At 51.7% G+C, this 16,553-nt stretch overlaps 7 protein-coding genes across 7 annotated transcripts; 3 read left to right on the top strand and 4 right to left on the bottom strand.

Annotated features, from left to right (window-relative positions):
- Nucleotides 1-48: 48 nt before the first annotated feature.
- On the bottom strand, nucleotides 49-1,095 carry Z517_08463 (uncharacterized protein; the record flags this gene model as incomplete). Its single annotated transcript, XM_013426979.1, has 1 exon — nucleotides 49-1,095. The coding sequence occupies one exon, from the start codon at nucleotides 1,093-1,095 to the stop codon at nucleotides 49-51; it is 1,047 nt and encodes a 348-aa protein (XP_013282433.1).
- Nucleotides 1,096-2,185: 1,090 nt separating this feature from the next.
- Z517_08462 (uncharacterized protein) lies at nucleotides 2,186-3,349 on the bottom strand (the record flags this gene model as incomplete). The annotated part of the gene is made up of 2 exons (XM_013426978.1): nucleotides 2,186-2,603; nucleotides 2,700-3,349. The coding sequence occupies 2 exons, from the start codon at nucleotides 3,347-3,349 to the stop codon at nucleotides 2,186-2,188; spliced, it is 1,068 nt and encodes a 355-aa protein (XP_013282432.1).
- A 670-nt stretch (nucleotides 3,350-4,019) lies between these two features.
- On the bottom strand, nucleotides 4,020-6,066 carry Z517_08461 (uncharacterized protein; the record flags this gene model as incomplete). Its single annotated transcript, XM_013426977.1, has 4 exons — nucleotides 4,020-4,988; nucleotides 5,048-5,623; nucleotides 5,687-5,754; nucleotides 5,817-6,066. 4 exons carry the CDS (start codon nucleotides 6,064-6,066, stop codon nucleotides 4,020-4,022), a joined length of 1,863 nt encoding a protein of 620 aa, XP_013282431.1.
- A 443-nt stretch (nucleotides 6,067-6,509) lies between these two features.
- On the top strand, nucleotides 6,510-8,059 carry Z517_08460 (uncharacterized protein; the record flags this gene model as incomplete). The annotated part of the gene is made up of 2 exons (XM_013426976.1): nucleotides 6,510-7,444; nucleotides 7,807-8,059. The coding sequence occupies 2 exons, from the start codon at nucleotides 6,510-6,512 to the stop codon at nucleotides 8,057-8,059; spliced, it is 1,188 nt and encodes a 395-aa protein (XP_013282430.1).
- Nucleotides 8,060-9,029: 970 nt separating this feature from the next.
- Z517_08459 (uncharacterized protein) lies at nucleotides 9,030-9,872 on the top strand (the record flags this gene model as incomplete). Its single annotated transcript, XM_013426975.1, has 4 exons — nucleotides 9,030-9,140; nucleotides 9,229-9,293; nucleotides 9,385-9,574; nucleotides 9,693-9,872. 4 exons carry the CDS (start codon nucleotides 9,030-9,032, stop codon nucleotides 9,870-9,872), a joined length of 546 nt encoding a protein of 181 aa, XP_013282429.1.
- Nucleotides 9,873-9,994: 122 nt separating this feature from the next.
- On the bottom strand, nucleotides 9,995-10,704 carry Z517_08458 (uncharacterized protein; the record flags this gene model as incomplete). Its single annotated transcript, XM_013426974.1, has 2 exons — nucleotides 9,995-10,582; nucleotides 10,639-10,704. The coding sequence occupies 2 exons, from the start codon at nucleotides 10,702-10,704 to the stop codon at nucleotides 9,995-9,997; spliced, it is 654 nt and encodes a 217-aa protein (XP_013282428.1).
- Nucleotides 10,705-12,360: 1,656 nt separating this feature from the next.
- On the top strand, nucleotides 12,361-15,836 carry Z517_08457 (uncharacterized protein; the record flags this gene model as incomplete). The annotated part of the gene is made up of 3 exons (XM_013426973.1): nucleotides 12,361-14,286; nucleotides 14,335-15,027; nucleotides 15,099-15,836. The coding sequence occupies 3 exons, from the start codon at nucleotides 12,361-12,363 to the stop codon at nucleotides 15,834-15,836; spliced, it is 3,357 nt and encodes a 1,118-aa protein (XP_013282427.1).
- Between the last annotated feature and the right edge of the window lie 717 nt (nucleotides 15,837-16,553).

Here is a 16,553-nt window from a genome sequence, read left to right as displayed (position 1 = left end):
TTTCCTATCCTCATGCTGCACTGTCGCACGACTGACAAAAGTACTCTCTTAGTACTCAAACTTCTGACCGACCAACTTCTCGCTCAATTCCCACAGTCGGTCCGCCAGTTTCGGATCGTGTGTCCAGGCAGGAGACTCTGCAATGTGCCCATCGCTCAAGAAGATGCCTGACCCGTCCTTGAGGTTGGCCGGGCCGAGGCTGTCGTCCAGCCCCGCGACCAGGGACGTGGCGCAGCCCTGGTCGACGCTCTTGAACTCGGACTTGAATTTCTCGACGATGGCCGCCAGCGTCTCGGGATCGTAGTGGCGGCTGAGTTCGGTCATGATGGCGCCCGGGTGCAGGGCGAAGCTCAGAATGCCGTATTTCTCGTACAGTCGCGCGGTGAGGCCGAGGGCGAACAGCACGTTGGCCGACTTGGACTGGCCGTACGCCACGGTGAAGTTGTAGGTCTCGCTGGGATCGACGGGTCGGCCGGTCGCGGTCAACGCCGCGTTGTCGGGCTGCTCGGCCTCGGGCAGGCTGCTCATCTTCTGGTCGAAGTTGATGTCGGAGAACCGCACCGGGCTGTAGGCGATACCCCGGGAAGAGACGTTGACAATGCGCGTGCTCCCTTTGGGGTTGGACTTTGCGGCAGCCAGGATCTTGGGCATGAGCAGGTTTGTGAAGAGAAAGTGGCCGATGTGGTTGGTCGCGAATTGCAACTCGATCCCCTCGGGGCTGAGCTGCCGCTCCGGGATGCTCATGATGGCGGCATTGTTGAAGACGATGTCGATCTTGTCGACCTGTGCGTTGGAGAGGATGGAAGAGGCGGCACGGCGGCACGACTCCTGCGACGAGAGGTCCAGCGGGACCGCAATGTACGTCGTGCCCGGCGACTTGGAGCGTGCCTCGTCGATGATCTCCTGGATCTTGGACGGCGTGCGGCTGGCCAGGATGAGCGTCTTGGGCGTGTGTGCGCTGAGGATGTCGACCATCTTGCCCCCGAGCCCGCCCTTGTTGACGCCCGTGATCAGGATCGTCTTGCCCTTGATGGCCGGGGCGAAAATCTCCGCCACCGAAGTCCCGGTGGTCGAAAAGTCAAACGAGTGTGCCATTTTGCCGTTGATCTTGCTGGAACTGAATCGTCTTGTTTGGATACCTTGGAAAATACAGCTAAGTCTGATTGGTTTTGCGTAGATGCTGCAAGCAAAATCCCAGGATCTGATCTCAAGTTGACGTGAGAGTATATGAAACTGGCGCATAAACATTTCAATTCGTCCTCCCACCCCCCAAAAGTCCAGAGATCCCGCGCCCTTTTATATACCAGGTCTCTACTTATTCACTTACATGTATGTCCTCCTATTTACATATGATGTGCACAAGGGTATGAGCATAAGGCTGGGACGACCTCACGTTTCGTCCCTTCCGTCCAATCGCCAACTCGTCATTCCAGCCGGAGTTTAGCAGCCAGATTTAGCTCCGGTCACGAGGAGACATAAATCCGAGGTTCCATGGCTGTGTATCGAGTAACTCCCAGTCCATGTCACACGGTTGCAGGTCGCAGGTTGCATGGTTTAGAGGGGAGGCGGTTGGTCCCGGTCTGACAATAAAAAAGAGATTGGGAGCTGAAGTCGTGGTGTGATGGGTCCTTGAAAGTACTAGCTACGGATATATGTATCCGCGTGGCGGAGTGTCAGGTTTCAACACGTGTGTGTCTCTTTTATATATTACTCGTGCCCATTACCATCTACGTTCAAAAAGGGAGAGCGATGAGGCTGCTTTGATCCGGCGTGTGGACGGAGAGTATCGAGGAAGCCTGGCCGAGTACATATAAGGAAAACTGCTGGAGCACTCCGTGCCCTGAGATGTGCTTTCTGCGTGTGGGAGAGAATGCGCTCAACCTCGAGACTCTTTGTTGTATTGAGTCTCAACCTAACCTAGCCAAACGTGTAGATCGGATCGCGTGAGATGGTCCCACTCGTTCTTGCGGGCTTCAATTCCGCCATTAGCTCATTTTATGCACAGAAAAAGGTGATCTGGGCCAGTCAGACGTAGTATTCACTAAAACGATTTACATTTAATTCACTTTCCTAAAACAGAAGCACGGAGAAGGCTCGGAATTCATTGCTGTGCCTCGTACCTCCGCACCCTTTTCGCATTTTATATTCTGGCACAAGCGAATAGGTACTCCAAGCATCCCGCGTCTCATTTCTTCCCTTCCTCCTCATCCAGCCCCAAGATATCGGGTACCGGCCCCTCAGGGACAACGCCGCTCGGGTTCAACATGACGAGACTCATAAAGTAGTGGCCCTTGATATGCTCGAAGCTGGTGGTGCTTTTAAAGGCCTCGACTTTCCAGTACAGGTGCCTCACCCAGCGGTGGAGGTGCGGGTAGTGTGTGCGGATCATGGCGCGGTTCGTCTTGAACAGGGACACGTAGACAGGGTCAAAGCGGATGATGGTCACGTAGAGGCGGATATCGGCTTCTGTGAGGGACGCGCCGAAGTAGTAGGGTCCGTCGCGGGAGGCGAAGGAGAGGTCCTGCTCAGCTCGGTCCAGTGCGGCGAAGAGAGCGGTCACGGCGTCGTGATATGCGGTTTGGGTCTGTGTGAGGCCGCATTTGCTGGAGGGGTTGCATCAGCTTTTGGTCTTGGGCCTTGCGTTCAAGAAAAAGAGGAAGAGGCACTTGGACTGGGGGAACAAAAGGAGCTGCACTCACTAGACACCGTTGTTGATATTGTCATAAGTCCATCCATTGACTTCGTCGATCTTCGCCCTCAACTCTCGCGGATAGAGGTCGACCTTTCTCCTCTCCTCGGGCAAAAGTTGGTCGAACTCGGTGTACAACATGCGGATGATCTCGCTGCTTTCATTGCTCACGATCGTCTCCGTCTTCTTGTCCCACAGCACAGGAACCGTGAACCGGCCTCCGTAGTTTGGTTCAGCCTTGTAATAGAGCTCCTTCACGCGCTTGAATTCCGGGTGCAAAGGGTCTGGAGTCACGTCCTCCATCGGCAGCGACTCGTCGGGCTCAACGAAGCGCCAGCTATTAACAGAAGACATGTGGTAGTGTACCGATGTGACGGAAATAATCGACTCCAGGCCCTTGAGTCGTCGAACGATCAGGGTCCTGTGAGCCCATGGACAAGCATATGAGACGTAGAGATGGTATCTGTCCTTTTCAGGAGGGAACCTCGCGCCCGGTTCACTTGAAATCCAGTTGCGGAACTGAGCAGCCGGTCTTTGCAATTCGCCCTTGCTGTTGAACAGCGTGGCCGGCAGGGCTTTCTCATCTGTACTCTGTTGTTGAGTGGGTGGATCACTGTCAGCACCATCTATGTGGCAGAACCCCTTTTCGGCATCTCGCATATCAAGCTCAGACGTACCTGGATAGACATGGTTTGGGATTCCACTCTGCTCGGAAGAGTTGGCAACTTGTTATACTGCTATTGCGAATCTCGACCCGAGGTCATGAAAGTATGTATTGAGAACTACCCACCAAGAATGCATTCGTTCAAAGGAAAACAATGCGGCTTGTCTTCTCACTTATACCTACTCGTGTCAAAGATCCAGGATATATAATCAGAGACTCCATCGTGTGGCCTTGTCTGGGTCGAGCAATAAAGCGGCAATATCGCCCGCACTTCCGCAGTGATGAGAGATGGGCGAGAATCCAACGTCAGTTCCATCCAGTGAAAGTCTATGGCGGTCTTGCTGGGATAAGGCCAAGCAACAAAAGGCATCATTTCCGCTTTGCTCAGCCATTGTCAAGCCTTGATGGCATTGGTGGTGTCCCCCACAAATGCTTCTCGCCCGATAAGCTCGGACGAGAGATGTACATGGTCACGTGAGGACCTTGTTGAGCAGTTGGAAGCACTACGGTAGCTTAGCAATGTCATGAAATTGTTTTGGGAATCCTTCACGTGTATCGCGTTGGCTCTCCAACTCACTCTATGACTTCTAGCATGAGAGATGGGAGGCTGGCCATTCAACACAGAGTCACCGCAAGCACTTCGAAGATGCTTCTAGCCCACCAGCCTCAACATTTCAGCTTGATTCCTTTTCGCTTTTCCTCTTCACGATGTTCGAACATGACTTGAACTCCGACGAACAAGGCAGAGCAGGCGCCGAGCATGAAGACGGCACCTTGCCAGGAGCCAGCAATCCCATTCACAAGCCCCATCAATCCATCTAATCCTACAGCGAAACCGACTAGGTTGGCTGCCATCATCATCAAAATGTTGAGGACTGCTCCAATCCCACAAATGACGCGGTATGTATTAGGACGATTCTTCCATTTTGATGCTGGGAACGCCATAGTCGCGAGAACTTCCGGTAACACGAAAAGCACAACCAACCAGCCCCACAATAGGAGGCGGAGTTGGATATCGTGCCACAAGGCCACGAAGGTGAAGACTGCTAGCATGTTGAGGATGCCGCGCACGGTGCCTGAGCCGCCACCAGGACCTCCTCCAAGGGGTACGTAGACGTAGCGGACTGTCCATCTGTTGAAGCTTCGGTGCCACGAGCGCCAAAAGCCAAAAGCCGAATAATTGTCGCTCATGCATCGAACCATGTTTTCTGGTGGGTCAATACCATCCATTAAAGCCCAAAATCTGAAAAACCGCCAGGGGATCATTAACTTTAGCCAGATGTGGTGCAGATTAAAGTAGGCGAGCATGCTGAGTTGAAACGGCGTATATACAGACCAGTCCGGCGAGGCCTTGGAGATGGCAACCATGTAGGCAGTGTGTATGAGAAACTCCATGCAAAACATTGTGATCAGAAGTCTAATCCCGTAGAGCGCGTTCCGTTTGGTCGTCACGGATGGTGGCCGATAGGTGGATTGGGAAATATAATCATTGAAAGTCAAGATCGGACCAGCCAGATACAGAGGCGGATATAATACATAGGCGAGGTATGAACGAAAGGAGGTATAAGCTGATGCTGGAGCTGGCATCTTGACTCGATCTCTTTCGGAGAGTGTAGACGCATCGAGTTGCTTCTTCTTGACATTGTCAGCGTATCGTCAAGAATAAGAGCATCGATCAGTCATTCACAACATACCTCAATAGGGCTCCCTGCTCTCGAGCGATCTAACGACCAGTAATAGTCAAAGTTGAAAGAGATCATGCGTAGCACAGTAATGTTGAAAAGAACCTCCCAGCGCGGATTTAAACCTCCGTAAGAATCCAAGAATTTGCTCCAATCGGCCGCAACGGGAAAGAAAGGCACCAGGGCCTCGGCCATGACCGAGTATCGGTAGCCTTGAGCAAGTTCATTGGCGAAGAGAATGGCAATGTTGAAAACCCACGTTGCTACCGGAATCGTGTCTCGGGGAAGGGCAGTGGCAATTTTGAAGTTGATGAACAGGATGAGCAGGATTTTGAAGATGGAGGAGCCGTTCAATGCAAGAATGTAGATCAACGCAGAACCAAAGTCGAACGCAAGTCGGTGTCGAAGCCGGGATTCGGCTGTGGACTGGGCAACAGGAGACTGCGCATTCGTACTGCCGTTGATAGACGGTGGATTGGGAAGAACGAGACATTCATAGGCCCGGCGAAGAAGAGGGTGCAAAATAACTAGAGCTGCCAAGTATGGGAGGTTGTCTCGAAACCCAGCATACTGGCCATCGGAGTTGTCCTGTGATCTATATAAGCCTCGTAGTTCACATACACTGACTGGTCTGTGTATTCCTAGACATACCACTTTCCGACCGAATAGCCAACCCGGAGAAAGAAGATGCTCATATTTGGAGTAGTTTGGGGAATCAGCTATTGTTCAAGCCTGTCAAATTTCTTGTCTTGCTCTGCGGTATGGAGATTGAGTTTCTTACGCTGCGATACACTGACTACAGCCCAATACATCTGTGGGACGCAAAACAAGAAGACGGCCAGATACACATAGAACTCGGTAGTCCTCCATCGTGGCTGTGATGCTTCTGTAGGTTGTGTCTTTCCATCTCTTACTGCCTGCTTGGAAGCCGCCTCATTGACAGACTTTAATGGCGTTGAGGAGGAATTCGTAAATCGCGTGTCGAGGGTATCAAGGGAGTACAGGTCGCGGAGGGATGACAGAAGGGTCATGTTCTCGTATGCATGCTGTGTTTCTTTGTAGGACGCTTGAGCACTTCAGAGAGGCCAAATAATCGTGGGATTCCCTGAAAGGTGTCCTGGACTTGTAATCGCTGGGTGCGCGTCGTGTGTTCTGGACAGAGAAGTCAATTCTAGGCCAATGAAACCCCGAGCATTTGCCCTGTCGCCTGCGCAAGAGGGATAAGGGGCAGTAGTCTCTTGGCATCCGTAGGCGCTCAATTGCCCCCCGCCTAACTACCTAGGCACGTTTTGGAAACTCAACAGTCAAAGACATCCTCTTCTGTGTCCCCTCACGTCGCTACCTGGATAGGTGATAATTCACACCGATGACATTTACATCTGATCTGCATTAATGCTCATTTCTCTGAGACCCTGGTCATGAATCTCGCACATCCATTACTTGAGCCACCAAAACTACTCATCTCAACAACGGCATGCCTTTAATTGAAGAACTACCAGTCACCACCACAGCCCGTGCCTCACATGGCTGGAGTTACGTTCCTGACAATGTTGCCCCTGTTCCTGCCCTCCAGCTGGGTTCCCGCAAACGTGGTCGTGAAGGAACGGTAGCACATGCAGCTGCACACAAACTTTCGGCAAAGCAAGAAAAGGCCATCCAACAGCGACTGAATGACTTGAATAAGGAAAACTATCGCGATGCCCACATACCAATACCGAAACGAGAGGGTGCAAAGGGAAAAGAGAGGAAGACCACACAAAATGTAAGGCGGATTCTCGCCTACAATAGGACGTTCCAGCATTATCTTGCAGACGAGGAAGCAGGGGTGAATGTTTATGGAAGTGCTGCCAACGTACCTGCTGCCACGATTGCTAGAGGTCAAGCGAGACAAGAACCGACGCAGAAGACAGCAGCAGACTCTAGGAAGCGGAGTGCTGCTGCGAACGATACTCCATCAACCAGTGCTCAGAAAGGATCTTCGCGCCGTCGGAACTCGTCTAAAAATGCCAAAACCACGCCTGTGAAGAATGCAGGGGGGGAGAGAGGCAGCACGATTGATGTCGAGATGCCCGACGCGCCTCGACCTACGAAACCCTCAGAGCAGACCTCCCCAACAACAACTGTCAAATCCACCCCTTCCACTGGAGAGAGACCGCAACCGTCCTCATCACCTTCAGCTAGTCAAGGACACCTTCCATCCTATGACCCAGCTCTCGACCGCGATCCGCTCCTCCGTACGCTTAATCTTCCCAAGATGCCATCAGAACGCGTCATGCAAGCTCTCCTATCCGAGCCTTCGCTGAGTTACGTTGCCGCGCGGGCCAAACCACTGGATCAAAACATGGCGGGTGATGGAGGTTTCGCCCTGCGCACTGGTAACAACTCACTTATGGCCAAGCCCCAGCGCTGGTTCTGTTCTGTATGTGGTTACTGGGGCAAAGTGAGGTGTAAGTATGGATGTGGAGAGCGGGTGTGTGGGTTGTTGGATTGTTGGCGAGGACACGAAGCGGTTTGTTCGCTGGCGGCAACAGGCTACTGAATTGAGGGTCTCACTCTCAGTCTCGTTTACTGCGGTAGGTGTCACCGACCTGCACCTCTGGAATCACTCTTGTGGCTCACTGAGCGAGATCATTTGCTGGGAAGCATACACCTCAATTCTCCTCTTGCTTTCTAAACATGATAGCATGTGCGGCGTCTGCACACTCGTCACCACTTAACTGAGACAAGGCTATCCGGTCTCACGTGCGCATGCGATGATGAAGCCATCCCAGCGGCATACTCATCGCCGGAAGTGAATCTGTGCCCTGTGTCTCCAAATACCGGATTGTCGATGCTCTAGCTGCTGTTGACACTCTGAGAGACGAGCCGTCACTGCATAACAAGATCGATGACGATCTTCCTCCCTTCCGTGCCGTGGTGTGTGAACGTCCGTCGCTCGATCCAGTCCCCAATCGACTTCCGAGAGCGATGAGCAGCTCCGCCAACAAAGCTCGAGCGAGTGTCAAAGCGCACGGCCGCCCGTGATGCTGGTACACGAGGAATTGTTTGGCAAATTGTATGGCATGAACATGCCATGTACGAAAAATACCGATCTCAAGTCTGCAAGGTGGAAGGGTGAAACCAGCAACACCTCTACTACAAATTCCATCATGCTAGTCATATCAACCATGCCAGCCATGTACCTAACGCAACCTGCATAGCTATCTAGGTCCTAGCCACTGCTGCCAGGTATGAGAACATACGTACATACGTACATACCTCCTAGTACTTACGAGTATCTAGGTATATATATGGTAGCATTCTATTATTTCCAACATCCATCAGTCTCGTACTTTCCCCGGTTAAAGCCAGGCATCTACTCTCTCCCTTGCTAACCTCACGTTGCCCAGGGTGATCATAGGTATCATCACATATCGTACAAGTCAGTCTTGTTCGTCGTTCATCTGTCATTGTAGACTACAATCTTAGGTAATAAATCGACCAAGCTACCTCGACAGGAAGCATTGTCTCCCAGCAAGAACAGTGAGCCGACGCTCTATCCTAACCTCGGAACAAATCGAGTCACCATTGTAACGAGCATACTGCCCATAGTATCTGCATCGAGTGTGAGCCACATTCTTGCAGTTCTCTGATACAGGGAGAGCACCAACTTCCTCCCTACCGGAAATGCCTACAGTAGATCCAATGGCAGCCATGAATTTTCCTCTAAAATTGCTACCGTCAATATCTCGGGCAATGGCTCACCGCTGGCAAGGCTTTGTGGTCTGGTCCAATACATAGATCTGTACCTCGTAGGCGGTTAATGATGTGCCCACTGGGCGGGTCAGGGGGTGGAGCAACTCGTATATGGACTTGGCGGATTCATATCAACCCAATCCGCCTTGTCTTGATACATGCAAAAGAACACTCTACGGCCTCTCCAGTCTCGGAAGACCTACATATGAATATCTCAGCGGCCTGGCCTTGTAGCATGATCGACTGACGCGCGCACAGCATGGCCTACTATGACGTCGACGCCATCTTGACAGACTCGCAAAAACTGCCCTGCACCTTCGAACTGGACGTGCCTGGCCTTGGATACTTGGATGGCAATGCTGGTGGGACGGTCAGTCGGGAGCCAGAAAATTCCTGTGTCATGAGTAGCTGCGCAGGAAGATAACAAAAAGACCCCGTTCGCTAATACATCGTGATAGATCAAGGCGGGCACAAAGATCGATCTGCCCATGTGGCTTGGTGTGATGCTGGCGGTATCAACGGGGTGAGTATATATATATATATCTCTCTCTCTCTACGCGTCTGCCAGGCACCTTGCAACGCGTGAGAAACATCTGACGGTGTCTCTCGTCTAGGAACACGCCTGGCGCTCAACGACTCGTCACGCTGGATTTCCCGGCGCCTCTTCAACAGCGCGTCATCAACGCGCTCAAAGCAGACCCCAAGACCGTCGACCTGCGCGCCCAGGCACCGCACTTCTACGCTCTCGGTGCCCGAATCATGGAGTTGTTCGATGATCGCGCGGTGCTGGATACCTTGTTAGATGTAAGTATGGTACTCGTGGCTTCTGACCTGCCTTTTACGGGCTTAAGCGCCTCCGTCAACCCATGGCGGCCAAATCCACACCTGATACTGATGTGAGAGGCGTTTTGCGCGTGTCTAGACTTTCAAACAACGAGCGGCAGAGATTGCCGATCAGGCACATAACCCCCGAGGCGCATTGGGTGACGGAGCAGAGTTTCTGAGAGGATTGGAGGAGAGTGAGCGACAGCTATTCAAGGCGGCACACGAGGGTCCCAAAGCCGTCAGAGCTTGGACGCAGGACTTGAAGAAGAATACTTGAAACTGTGGACTTCAAATGATGATGAGACAGGCACGCTTGTACGCGACATGACAGAAATATGCGGTGTCAGCAGACAGTTGTAACGAGAAACAAACGATGGCTCGTATCCCTGCAAGATATTCTCAGCCAACACCCCCGGCGGCTTCCTTGACCTTTGCTTGTTCCGGAGGCTCATCCACGAACTGCGGTGGTGCGACTTCATCCTGCAGGAAACCTGGGGTACTCTCGCCGATACCCATCTCTTGCTCAAACATCATATCCTCGCCCAGCGCCTCCAGCTCGGCGTCCAACTCGGCCTCGTCAACTTCATCGGGTACGTCGTAAGCGCGGCTTATACTTTCGTTGATCTCGTTGCCAATCTCCATCAAATCCGCCATTTCATCCTGCATCTGTTCTATCTTGTCAATGTTGATCTTGCCGTATTGTTGTTTCAGCGCTTTATTCGTGGTCTTCATAGCATCCACGGTGGTCATGACGTTCTTTAAATTATCTTGCATCACTCCGGCCTGTTCCATGTTCCATGATTGCTGCTGGAGTTGGTCCCGTTGTGACTCGTACATTTTGCGCCGTTGTAGGACTTTGAGGGCTTTCTGCTTTATCGCCTGTTTCCCGGGGCCGTCGCGCATCTTGGAGAGTTTCTGCTGGTATGTGGAGAGTTCGGCATTGATTTTGGCGAGCTTGACATCGAGAGAGTCGATCCTCGTGTCTACCTGCGACAAGGGTCAGACCATCCCAAGCTGTCCGGCGAGGGGCAAGGACAACCCACATTTTGTATAGCGCTGTTCAAGGTCGGCTTGGGAGCCGTGTTTTTTGAACCAAAGAGACGATTCATCTTGTGTGAGTCCTTGAATCAAAGGGTGCACCCATGTGCGAGAGCAAATATACAGGAAATGTCGTGTTTGTGCTCGAAACACTCGAGTGCCTTGTAGATGGAGCAGCGATGCAGAGAGAGAGTTGCCTGTCCAAGTTGGGCTTCTGAAGCGTCATTTCGCTCCGACATTTATCCGGCGGCACCCAGCCATCATCCCACCAGCACCCATCTGGCATTTTACCACTTTCTCATCTCACCCTGCGTGGTGGTCTTGTACTCTGTTCAAAGCATCTTCACTATGCGCCATAAATATATGAATCATATCAATGTTGTTTACGACTTAGCAATTTCTGGTCGCCTTACTGAACAATGCTGATGAATGTGACAGGCCGAAGGTAAGGAAAGAAGGGAGACCAGGGGTAAAGGATCGTCCCGCACGAGATGCTGGTGATTGACTCAATCGATCTGCAGATGCGCAAATTGATAATTAGCACAGGAGCCTCATCCTTATGCTGCCCAAAGCATTGCCAGATGATCCCGGAAATATTGCACGTGTCCTTGCGGCGCCCCCTTTTTTACTTCGTTCTTTGTGCCACCTCATCTGCATCTGGTGTAACGCCTCCCATGCGCCTGGGCATTGTCATCATTTTCACTTGTTAGTGCTTGGGCCGGTTGGATGGTTGGGCTTCAGTGGGAGCCGCTAAGATATCTGGGGGAGGCTGCCATTCGGACTTTCTAGGGAGCCATGTGGCATGGGCATTTTGTGGCGGGCAATAATCATCAGGAATCAGGATAGGCGGCTGGTTGGGCGCGGTGCGAAAGGAAAAAGGGGGGCGCTTGTTTGTGGAGGCGCCAGCAAATGGGCCACAGGGCAAGGCATCATCTGCTAATGGTCCGTCGCAAACTTGTCCTTGTGGCCGACGGGACTTCAGGACTCCAGCTTCTTCAGCCGGCGTTGTACCTCGTGCCCAAGTCACTTAGTACTTCTTCACATCACTTGGCCCTTTTTGCCTGCGGTCCGTGTTACATGTAGCACAACTCTTGTCACTACTATTACCCGACCCTGTACTACAACCTATTCAAGGCGCCAGCCATAATACTATCGCTCCTCCCTACCCTACAAACGCCCGGCGCTGCTTTTCATGTGAGCTGGAGATTGGTGATTGCGTGAACGGTGCAGTTCTGACTTCTTCGCTGCCAAGTTCGCGCGTGGACATTCTCTCTTTTTTGGTTACCCGCCGAACCTCCAACCAGAATCCCGATTCATCCACAACTCACAAACCACCGCTCAATTACCTCTCGCGCTCAGACAACTTCCTCCCTACAATAATTCCTCCCAGGCGAACAGTCCTTGACTTCAGTCTTTGACCGCAGTCTGGACTTCTCTTCCAGTCACTCCTTTGTAACAACAGGTAAACATGCGTGATTGCACACTCCGAGTTGCCGGCAACATCGCACAGAGATTCCCGGTTGCTCATCTTCTCCATGTGTTTTCAGAGAGCTAACTTTTGGACATTGACGACAGCGCTGGACCGTCTGTCTATGTCTTACTCAATATTCAGCTCACGAGTTACGACTTCCCACTGCTTGTTACTTGACGATCACATTCCTACGATACTGTATCATTACTAAGACCTCCTGCATTGCTCCGATCGCGTCCGAATCGCAGCCGCAACCATGTTTTGGCGATTTGGAGGCTACTCCAATATATCTTCTATCGACACGCTCCTCGAAAAGCCCAATGTCAGGCTCGAAGACTTGTTGGAAGAGACCGACCTCATTCAGGAGCTCAAGTCGCACCACACTAAACTGATAGAATATCTGCGCGATGAACCAAATTTACATGCTCTCCTAAACTACGTTATTGCCCCTGGCCCTAAATCTGAGCACGAAGAAAATGAGGAGGATGAAAAAGGCAAAGGCCTCGTGACGGATAATGAAGATGAGCCGCAACCTCTGGACGAAGAACAAGAGAGGGCTGAGAAGATGCGCTTGAAATATGCCTATGTCGCGTGTGAGATACTGTCTTGCGAGACTTGGTCGATTACAGAGTCTCTGATGGCCAACACCCCTTTTCTCACCGAGTTTTGGGATTTCCTGCGGCAACCTGCTCCATTGGACCCTCTCCAGGCTGGCTATTTCACAAAGGTCAACGAAACCCTGCTCGAAAAGAAGACCGAGGAGATGTTGGATTTCTTCAAATCGCTTCCGGGTATCGTGCCCGCCATTCTCCAGCACGTCGACTGTCCAATGGTGATGGACCTGTTGTTGAAAATCATCAGTCTGGAGAAATCTGACGGCGGAATGGGCATCGTGGATTGGCTTCAGGGGCAAGATCTGATCCCAATGCTCCTTTCTAACCTGTCCCCCGAATGCAACTCCTCGACCCAGACTTCTGCCGGGGATTTCCTGAAAGCCATTATCACGATATCTGCAAACGCGGCTCAAAATGAGCAATCCTGCATTGGTCCCAACAGCCTGACACGCCAATTGGTGTCGGAAAAGTGCATCCGACAGCTGATTTCATACATGCTCAGGGGCGGAAACCCGCTCACCGTGGGTGTGGGAATCGTGATCGAAGTTATCCGGAAGAACAACTCAGACTATGATCCCGATCAAGGTCACAGCGCTGATGCTCCTCCAACTAACCACGACCCCATCTATCTTGGCACCCTCCTGAGGTTATTTGCCCACCATGTTCCGGACTTCATGAACCTCATCCTCAGCTCTAAGCACACTGTCACCGAAGGCGAGGAGACCAGGGTAGTAGAGAGAGGCCAACTCAAATCGGCATGGGGAACACAAATCGAGCCTCTCGGCTTCGACCGATTCAAGACCTGCGAGTTGATGGCTGAACTACTTCATTGCAGCAATATGGGTCTTCTCAACGAGCGAGGCAGTGAAGAATTCATCAAAGCCAGAGACGCCGAGAGGGAGAGACTCAGAGCGCAAGGGGCGTTTCTGTCTACCAGGCAATCGGAAGATTCGACCGTCGACATTTCCGCGAGTTCATCGAGATTCGAAAATGCATTCACCCCGTCGGGCTCCACCTCGACTGAAGAGCTACGCATTGCTAACCTCAATGACGAAGATGGATTTGAAAAGGTTGCTGTGTCTGAAGCGACAGATCTCGCTTCAAGCTCGAAACCAGACTCGGCTGAAAAGCCCACGCTATCTCCGCGATCCTATGACCAAGCAAATACGCCGACTGGTGCTCTCGATGAGACCGTTCGCCGTCTCAGCCTTGAGGACACGGACATGACCGCACCCGACGAGCATGAGGTGAACACTCTGACTTCAACACGGGAATCCCAGCCCGAAGACATTTCGCCCCATCCAGACGACAAACCTGCACCATTGTTCTCAAAAGCATCGGATCCTAACAAGACACCCACGGCGAATAGCCCAGAGCCGCCTACTAGCCCGTCTAACTCGAAACTTCGACTCGATGAAGGACAGCCAGAAGGAGAATCATTCCAATCGGGTCACGATGACACAATGCAAGTCGTCCAGTCAGAAGCTCCTGCTGTGGGCGAGGCACCAGTTGTTGGGGATTATCTGAAAATTATGTTTGTGGAGAACAGGGTTGTCCCGACGATTTTGGTGAGATTTTTGTTCTGCCGATTCTTGTGAGGTGCTAATATCGGACAGAGCTTCTTTTTCCGCTTTCCGTGGAATAACTTCCTCCACAACGTCGTGTATGACGTTGTGCAGCAAGTTTTCAACGGGCCCATGGATCGCGGCCATAACCGATTTTTAGCGTTTGATCTCTTCGAAACTGGTCGTATCACTGACGCCATTATCGAAGGGCAGAGACGAAGTGACGAAGAACAACGGGCGAGGAATATGCGCCTAGGGTACATGGGACATCTGACACTAGTAGCAGAAGAGGTCGTCAAGTTTGGCGAACGACACCCCAGAGAGTTGCTATCGCCTATCGTTCAGGATTATATCTATTCTCAGGCTTGGGAGGAATACGTTACCAAGACACTCGCCGAAACCAGAGAACGCGACAATGCCATCTTGGGAGGGTTTCGACCAGATAACGGTATCGGATCCAGGCAAGCTGTTCTGAATGCTGTGAATGCTGGACAAGGCTTCGGTGTTTCGAGTGGCTTGGCTGGGGTTGGACTGGGTGGAGGCCAGCATGGTCTGGACAGCATCGACTTGTCCAACAATGGTAGCGCCACTAGCGCTGGCTACAATTCAAATGGATCAGTTTCCAGTGGGTTTGGAAGCTCCTCTGACGACGATGACGAAGATATGGATGACGCAGAGGATGAAGAGCATGTGAGGACAGTGAATCAGCTTTCTGCTGCTGATAGCGGTCTCTCGTCGGAGAGTGTGAGTGGGACCAATACAATCCAACGGCTGTTTACGTTTTAAGCTAATGATGTGCTCTGCATTTGAAACAGTCCGACCAGCCAATACCCTTACTTCCACCTCCGCCAGCACCACTCAACATTGAGCCGTCACGTGCTCGCCGACGGTTGGCTGATCGATTAGCGAGACACAAACAAGAGGCCGAGCAGGAGGTGGCAGCGTCCGAGTTCGGCTCCGAAGCAGACGACCCATTCGCTGCGCTGGGGAATGGCGATGACAACGATTCAGGCGACCCGTTCTCGTTGGACGAAGAGGAACAAGACATTACGACGTTTGGGAAGCGGAGTAATATCAATTCGTTCAATACAAACACAAGCGACCACCACAGCTTTTCGGTCAGCAGAGGACTGACCAGTTTGTTTTCTTCAGTACCAAGTCGAGAAATGCATGGACAAACGTCACACGACGACTTTGATGGGTCACTAGATGACTCGTCGTCTGATGGGTCGGGTTCTGACATAGATTCGGGAAATCCACCTCTGGAAGCCAGGACAAGTCTGGAGCGGCGCCCGCTGGAAGTTTTTGAAGACGAAGAGATGGGAGAAATGGTGGCTCCAAGCGAAGAAGTCGAGAGCAACAGTTCTGACGAAGAGGTGTTGAGTCCGTTGGAGAGAGAGAAGTTGGAAAACGCGTATGGAATGAATGATGATCCCGACGAGCAGGCCTCGGAGTTCGCGGGACAAGCGGACCATGATGATGACGATGATGATGAGGATCATTTGGTTGAGATTGCGATCCCTGCCAATTCGAAGCGGAGATCGCGAGGTTGATGTGTTTTGCCTACAAGATCTGATATCCTCGGAAGATTTTGAGGGATTCAAAGTGCAGAGTTTTGCGAAGGATTCGACCGATTCCGAAGAGCTTCTCTTGATGCTCGTGGTGGACAGATCTGCACCCAGCCAGCAACGAGCGGACGGAAAGATACAGTGTACAATTACCCACATCTTTTGTGATACCCCCTCCATACACATTCGGTCATGAGGAAACAACAGGCGGGAAGAAAAGGGATTTTCCAAGTTACGGCATGGCATGGCATGGCATGGCCTGGCATTTAAAGCTAAAGCAGATGAAAACAAGTCCATTTCTTTCCGATGACAAGACTTAAGTTAGATTAGGTATGGGTTGAGGTGGTGGCGCCTATGAGCTATAAAGCCATAAAGCCATAAATAAGCAGTGTGTCTGTCTAATAGTTTTGGAGATTGGGGGTAAAGAGCGTGTGAAGAGCGTGAGGTGAGGTTGACATAGAAGTTTTGCGGTGGAAATTTGGCTACCAAGGGGAGAGGGATGAATGCATTGTCTGGAGTATGAAGAGAGTGGAGCGAAGACTCGGCCTCTGTGCGTGTCAATTCGATTCGATGATATCTTTGTGGATGAACAAGGAGATGAAGATGGATGTGAAGATGAAGAAGGAGCTAGTGAAGGCGGTAAAGGGTCGGTCAGTCAGTATGTGTGCTGTGTACGATAGCAAGAGTGAGAGCGAGAATGAA

Source organism: Fonsecaea pedrosoi, assembly GCF_000835455.1.
Source record: "Fonsecaea pedrosoi CBS 271.37 unplaced genomic scaffold supercont1.5, whole genome shotgun sequence".
NCBI lineage: Eukaryota > Fungi > Ascomycota > Eurotiomycetes > Chaetothyriales > Herpotrichiellaceae > Fonsecaea > Fonsecaea pedrosoi.
Note: the sequence above shows the minus strand (reverse complement) of the source record. Positions and strands in the feature narration are given on the sequence as shown.